Raw genomic sequence first — 7,970 nt, forward strand, 5'->3', positions numbered from 1 at the left:
ACATTAACTTATAAGTAAATCTTGATAGGTTCCTTGGAGGGCACACTATCCCTTAAACTGAGCCTTGTTCTTAAGTCTGAGTGCCCTACCTGAGCCTATTAAAGTTGTCACCTTTGAGTTATTGCCTTAGAAGATCTATTAGGTGACTAATACAGAAAAGCCTCCATTGTGGTGAAACTCCACTAAAGAGCGGGAGGTGGAGTGCTGAGGTGACAGTGGCTTCCACCTCATCGTTTTTTCTTGATCTAGCCCTTGCCTTGTGAGGCCTCTCACATGGCCTACTAGATTTTGAGGCAACACACACAATGTGGGTTTGCTTAGAGACAAAGCTAGACGCAATAATAATAACAACAATAATACTTGCAATTACAACTCATTAGATCAGATTTAGGGTTTTCAATGGCCCTAGAAATAAATGCCAATTCATATCAATCATGTCACAATAGTGACAATGTCCATGCAAAAGACCAATCTTACTCATGATCATCCCATCAATTATTCTAGAAAAGACAACTCTCACTTTTCAATTCATTATGTGAGTGGCACACTAATCATGCTTCTACATCAATACACAAGCCTCTTTCTAGTAAGCATGTGCTACTCATGGAGTCTCTCAAAATTAGAGATCATAGCGACAAAGTTACGATGTTCCTTAGTTTTGCATAGGCCTTTATTGACAGATTTGGGCAATTGCACTAGCTTTTAGTGGTTGGAGACAACCTCTTGTAACAGACTTGGAAGCGGAGGTGGAAGCTCTTGGCCAAAGGTTGCAATATTGATTGGCAATCTAAAATAGATTATTCTAGAAATTTGTTACCAACAACTAGTATTGATCTCATGCTTCAAGATATCAAACAACATATTGCACGCAAGAACCTACTCTACGCTAGCCATTGTATACTTTCTACCCTATGAAGCGATCATCTACCCTTGGAATATTCCTCACAAGTGTCCCAAGGCCATGAATTCCTTCTGTGAATAATGGACTTCAATCCAATTTTTTGTGATTATGTTGCTCTTCCTACTCTTACAATCACAATTCCTCGCCTTCCATGAGTTACTATTAGTGTCATGGAACTATCATGCCCTTGAGATCATAAGAGCTCTAATATCATGTTCTACCATAAAGCAAGCAACATGATACAAGAATTGGCAAAAAATATTTTAGCCGTCTCAACTACATATTCAGCCAATGATGTCAATATATAGTACATGGATGTAATCACATCGTAAATTGAAGAGTGACAACACGTTGACAAGCAATTAATAAATAAGGATGACAACTCATAAAAGAGGTGATCTTGGCCTTTGTGATTGTTTAGCAACTCGTAGGCTAACATTTCTACCACTGTTCAAGCCGACACCTACAACTTACTTTTAGAGATCGTTGTTTCAAAGATTAAATTAGAATGTTCCACAAATAACACCCAATATGAAATAGTGAAAGTCACTACCTCGTTAGAAGCACAAATTCCAATTGTTTAAGCTCAGCCTCATACTCTTGAGAGTTAAATTGAACAACCCATTAACAAAGGAGCCTTAACCCTCCTTTTAGCCTCACATCACATAATGATGGCAATGCTCTTTTAGAAGATCTTATGAAGCAAACTTGAGCTTTTCATGAGAAACCTTTGTTTCATGCTTTAAATTGCCCCAGCGCCCTTACGTTTTTAGGGAAAAATAGGCAGACACCTGCACCCTCAATTTTCTCCTCTGCAGAGTTCAATGGGCACTTATTGCATCTAAGAGTCCATATACTCCATATTTTGCACATGGGTACTTGTGCCCCAATTCAATCTTCGAAGAGTCGAAAATATGTTCCCTCCATCATGTTTGGATCTCCCAGCCATTGTTCTATATCGCTGCTTGCATTTGCCTTTCGTGCACGTCTATGACCTAAACAATGTAGGTACTGAAATGCAATATTACGAAAAGCATGAACTCAACTCCTTTCTCAGTCCACAACCTTGCAATATTATGTGCCCATGTAATGTTTGTATAACCCCCAGATTACATTTTGCATGATCCACCATCGGTTAGCTATTGATTGGGCGGGGGTGTTCATCACAATGAACAAAAGAGGAACTAATAGGCCAAACCAGGGAAAGATGACTACAGAGAGGGTACATAGTAACAGCTCGATGCGAAAACAACAAAGATGAAGATTCAGGGACCTCGATACGAAAATCAACCTAAATCCCGTTTTATACTGGTAAATTAGTCAGTCAGGCTAAGTTTAAGTAGCAACAAAGGGTAAGTTTTAGTAGCAACAAATTCATATATGTGAACCGTCAAGCTGCAATAATTAAGGAATTGCATCTTTAAAAAAAAAAGAGTTTAGTTTAACTAGTATATGAACTGAATTTCACCCAAAGTAGGATACGACCTATTTGTGTACCTTAAGGTATTCGTGAGCTTGTTGAAGAGTGTAGAAATGGCGGAAGTTTAAATGGAGAGTGGATCCATGGCTGCCGAAAGCGTTGAAATCTTTTCTGCCCACAAGAATAACCTCCGACACACCGAAAGCGGTGGCAGTGCGAACGAGAGTGCCTATATTGTGCCTCTTCGCCACGTTGTGTACAATTACAAAGCTTTCCATGCCCACCGTGCACATGATAGAAGCTCGCTTCACTTCCGGAAACTTAAACCGTTACAGAACTTCGACAAAATACTAAAATGGTGCGGGTAAACTTTTTTTAACTTGAAAATTTTAAATTATCGGCAGCACGACACGAACTTCAGTGGGCCACTTCCAACGTACTTTGGACGCCGTGTTTGGAATTGCTCCAACTTAAAATCCACAGGATTGTCTCTTACTTTATGCGGACAATGGAGGGATTGGTATAATGGGAGGTTAACCTTCAAATTCTACGAAGTATATTTTTGGCATAGTGGTAAAGCTCGACAATTGAGGGATTGGTATAATAGGATGTTAATTTTTTTATTTTATTTAGGTTAAAATTCTACCAAGCATATTTTAATTTAGGAAGCAGCGTTTTCCACCATCGAGAGTCTTGGTCTTTATCAAGTTTATAAGAAGATTTATCACGTTATGATACATTTGTCGACGCGTTTGGAACCAACGAGTGTGAGTTGAAGAATCAAATCATGGCTGCATGTTAAATAGGGAGAGCAGATCTTCCAACTACTAAGTTTGACTTGGAAACCAGACTGGGCTAGATCGGACCAACGGCTATATTTGATAGATCGGACCAACGGCTATATTTGACCATGAAACGACTAAATTTGACTAGCCAACCGGAACCAAGGGATAGGGATATGGACCAATATTATATTTAATAATATTATTTAATTATAATAATATTATTAGATAAATTTATTCAATGTATTAATACATATTATCATAATATTTTTTAATGTTTTGAATGCTATTAAGGTCTAAAATAATAATTTTATGAATATTTATTTTAATACAATAATGTTAGTCATGTTTATAGTATTACTAACATGACTAACATTATGAATATTTATTTTAATACTATAATGTTAGTCATGTTTATAGTATTACTAACATGACTAACATTATAGTATTAAAATAAATATTTATAAAATTAACATTAAAAATATTATGATAATATGTATTAATACATTGAATAAATTTATCTAATAATATTATTATAATTAAATAATATTATTAAATATAATATTGGTCCATAGCTCTATCCCTTGGTCCAGTCTGGTTGGCTAGTCAAATTTAGCCGTTTCATGGTCAAATATAGTCGTTGGTCCGATCTAATTGCCCAGTCCGATATAGTCATTTCCAAGTCAAACTTAGCCATTGGAAGATCTGCTCTCCCTATTTAACATGCAGCCATGATCTAATTCTTCAACTTGTCCTGACCATGAACCACACTCGTTTGTTCGAAATGCGTCGACAAATGTATCATAATGTGATTTACACCGAAAAATCTTCTCATAAAAAATTTTATTACATGTTTTTTAAAATGTATATATGTTTAACTCATATATTATTTCGTTTTATAATTATTATTTTTTTTATTTTTTTCCGAGGAAAAAAGAAGTAACTTTATTTATAGAAATAAACAAAATTACATTTTGTAAATACACAAACTAAGTGTGTATTCAAGCAAGATCTACCCAGATTCGTGTATTGGCCACAAAAAAAAAAACAATTCTCTATCCGAAAACATACATCTTTACATCACTGACCCCAAGGGTCCACACAAAAAACCCTAAAACCCAAACAACCAACTCCAAACATGCAATCAAGGCAAGGCAGAGTGGAAAACCTCAACATCCAAAAACAATCGCCTAACAACAATATGACAAACAACTGCAAAAAATAAGATGCCTCGGGAGAAACCCTCAGGAACTGCGCACAACAACACAAAAGACATTGGCGGTGGTAAATAGACATCGGCAGCACCAGGCTAAGTAGAGAAATCATCGCAGTGGAACAAAAACTTCACCAAAACCACCCAGATAGCCCACGCAAGCAAATGAGAATCTCACCAACAAGTAGAAGGAGGCAAAGGCGAAGGCGCATCGGAAACGGCCTCGCGAGCAAAGCAACCTGGAACAAGAGCTCAAAACAGGGATCAGCGATGGCAAAACACCACTAAAAACCCCCAAAATGAATCACACAAGTATGCTAACGAGAGTCTCACCAGTAAGGCAATGATGCCAATGGTGAAGGCAACCAGACTCGACATCACGAATGTCGAAGATGAGAGTGGGTTCCCAAGCCGCTAAGCCCTCTACTCCCTCTAAGATCATTAATTAATAATAATAATTTGCCCAAAATGGGGTACTTGGATCAAGAGAGGGTGGGGGGGAAGCTACCATTGTCCCACTAGGCCACATGTCGAGGGACGTGGTAGCATGCCCCCATAAAGATTTTAGCAATACATGGATAAGGCATGGGGGAACTTCATAGCCCATCGTCCATTGATTGATATGAGAATCCACCACCCGATGCATTTGTTATGTAGGTTTTAACCCCATACAAAAATTACTTGCATATGAATTCTAAAAACAAAAAATAAATAATGGCAAGAGCATAAAACATAAAATAGATATACAGAGAGATTTTCCCCTGGATCCCAAAACCAGGACTACCAGATTGATTTTTCATTATATTCCTTTCAATGTTACAATACACATATATACATGTCAAAGCATCCATAAACCCCAATCCATTAACCTTGGATTAGAACATAATTGTAGTTCCCTTGCCCGAAGCTACAAAATACAATGGGCAAAAAACCATCATGCCCGAAACCATGTGTGAAAACCATGCACAAAACCATAACTAGGTACGCCCACCTAATATAGAGTCCAAAAAAAATTCCCCGAGGCACTGCCCAAGACCCTGTAGAAGGGGGTTACCGCCCCCCGCGCGTGAGGCTAGTCGTGGAAAGAATATAACACACACCCAACATGTTATTTGGTGGACCCTGGTATAGGTACAGAGGATTAGTCATCCCATAGGGAAATTTTCCCACCCATACAACTTGTCTCATTGTAGGGATGCATTAAAAAGGCATTCAATGATTATCATGCAAAGCATAATTGAAACGACATGGAGATTAATTAGTTTTCTTAGCATTATTACCATAACAACCCACTGCTTTGTCTCACACTTAAAAGCTTTGGCATGGAGACGAAGAATTGGGATTTTGCTAAAGGCATATGGATTCTATTTATTTCATCCATTTGTTAATTGATTTTGCTCCTAACTCAATTTGATAGGTTGGTTGTCTAGGTCTCCATCTGTTTAGGTTCAAGCCTAGGGAAGGCACAAAGAAACAATAAGTAGTTGTTCGGTGTTTCCCTCACCCCCCTAGCTTCTAATTTCAGCAATGGCTTCTCTTATTTCTTGTTTGGGATTGTGTTGTATTGGGAAAGATGTCTTTCTAGTCATGTGTTGACCAAGAAGCTTCATCCTGTCGAGATCATTCCTCTAAATGTGAGTAATTGGGGAAATATACAAGGCAGGTTTGTTCTTTGGTTCGCAATGCTTTCTTTTAATTTCTTACTCACCCTTGGTTTCCTGGCAACTAGTGTTAGAGGAAAGAGATAAGGACTAGGTCTCTTTGAGGTTAATGTGTCCCTTCCACTCTTTACGGTTGCTTGTTCTTGGGATTTAACATCGACTCATTTGTGGGGAGGAAATCTATCCCTGGGGACCACTCTTTACACGGGTATCTTCAACTCTCTTTGTCCTCTCCAAAGTTAATGGAATCCCTCACCCTCATCTGGGTATGTATCACTTACATTTTTTTCAGCATGCCACATCAAAGGGCTCAAGTTCAATGAGGAATGACCTACTACCAAGAAAGTGGGAGCACTCATGCCTAAGTGAGGGTTGAAAGTTCTACAATAAGGTTTCAAGATCTCACTCCCCAACATGTCAAAGAGGAACTTGCTCAGGTTGAGCCAGAATTGGCTAACTAGCAACACAACCTCATATACACATGAGTATTGTTGGAAAAGCAACTAGGTTTGGTCTTCATAATTGTCTTTGTACTCATGTCATTATGTATTTCTTATGTAACGAAAGAAGAAAGAAAAAATATTATTTTCAAGCATGGTTTTCATGCTTCTTTTGATTAGTCAACTAGGTTAAGCATGTTCTTCATGCTTCTAGGGTTTGTCATGAGTCAAGAAAGTCCATACGAATTGTATAAGACCATTTGGGCATGTTGTAACATATAAAAGAATTTATTTTTGAGTCTAGAAAGTCAAGGAATCCTCCAAGTACAAATCGGCCCAAATAAGGACAAGTTGGCACAAAGGAAGGCTATTTGATATCACAAGAAGACTATAAATATGAAGGACTTCAACTCATTTGAAGCACTCACATACAACAAGTTCAATATGCAACTGAAGAAGAAGAAAAAGAAGTGCAAAGGGAAAGAAACTAAGGAGAATCGCCTAGCGAAGGAAGGAAGGATGAAGGAAGACCTAAATTTGTCCACATGAGCAAAATCTAGGGATTCTTGGTTTATTGCAAGGTTGAAGATTGTGGGCCGAAGATACAAATTTGAAGTGAAGGTTGAGACCTATTGGGAATAGACTTGAAGAAGGTTCAATATTTGTTGACTTGGAAGAATTCATCTTGTTTAAAGAATATCTTGTTGAGGGGATGGCTTGTGTTGAATTTTCTAAGTCTATCCGTTAGAAAATTAATCTGTATTCTGCTGATTTATTTCTTCTACTTGTTTAAATTCGAGCAAGTTATTTAAAACATTTAAATACTGAAATAAACACAATACAGTCACAACATCTATAGATCAACAACTGAAAGAAAAAAAACACACAAGTGACACCGTCTTTCTTGGCCAAATGTCCCCAGAAAAACCCAACGCGGGAAAACCAGTGTAGTTATTGTTTAGTCAATTTAGTGTCCTTAATTGCTTGCATGAATTATCAACCGAGGTTTGTAAGCTGATGAAGTGTAGTGCACTATATGTGCTTAGTTAACCCTTCTTACTTCATTGTTTTGTATTTTTATATTGTTTTGGGGGTTTCTGTTCTTTGATTCCTAATGGTGTACAAACTGAAATATGAGAAACTGAATCTAAACTTCCTAAAGGTGAACCAAGAGCTTAAAACTAGTCAAAATCTAAGTTAAAATAAGGAAAACAGAGTATCTATCCTATCTTATCATTAATCCTAAGTCATGAATCTAATTCTTAGAATTAAGAGGTGAAGTTGTGAGGCATGTTGAAATAAAGACAGAGAATGAAATTAACTGAAGTACTTCTAGTTATTCTATCCTTCAATTTTGAAAGATAACCTTCTTGAGATGGAATACAAACAACTTTTTGTACTTCATGATCTAGAGAACTAAATAAAAACATGCAGAAGGTAATTGATCGGTTTCAACCATTGTGTAAAGTGAATGTTAACCATTTAGTTTAGGATGGGTATCAGCTTGAAATGGTGATCAAAAACATTCATTAACACAGTGCATTGACAATCTG

At 37.3% G+C, this 7,970-nt stretch overlaps 1 protein-coding gene across 2 annotated transcripts in view; it reads right to left on the reverse strand.

Annotated features, from left to right (window-relative positions):
* The window catches only part of LOC149145527 (tRNA/rRNA methyltransferase (SpoU) family protein), a 235,640-nt gene extending 232,880 nt beyond the window's left edge, over window positions 1-2,760 (reverse strand). The window contains exon 1 of one of the 2 annotated variants that reach the window (XM_089447019.1): window positions 2,399-2,760. In XM_089447019.1, coding sequence (XP_089303145.1) covers window positions 2,399-2,614 — 216 coding nt within the window. In that variant the 5' untranslated portion in view covers window positions 2,615-2,760. The remainder of the gene's footprint in view (window positions 1-2,398) is intronic. The other variant, XM_089447021.1, reaches the window with a different exon arrangement.
* Between the last annotated feature and the right edge of the window lie 5,210 nt (window positions 2,761-7,970).

Source organism: Pinus tabuliformis, chromosome X (genome assembly GCF_031772625.1).
Source record: "Pinus tabuliformis cultivar Carrire ecotype Pingquan chromosome X, CPIR1, whole genome shotgun sequence".
Taxonomy (NCBI): Eukaryota; Viridiplantae; Streptophyta; class Pinopsida; order Pinales; family Pinaceae; genus Pinus; species Pinus tabuliformis.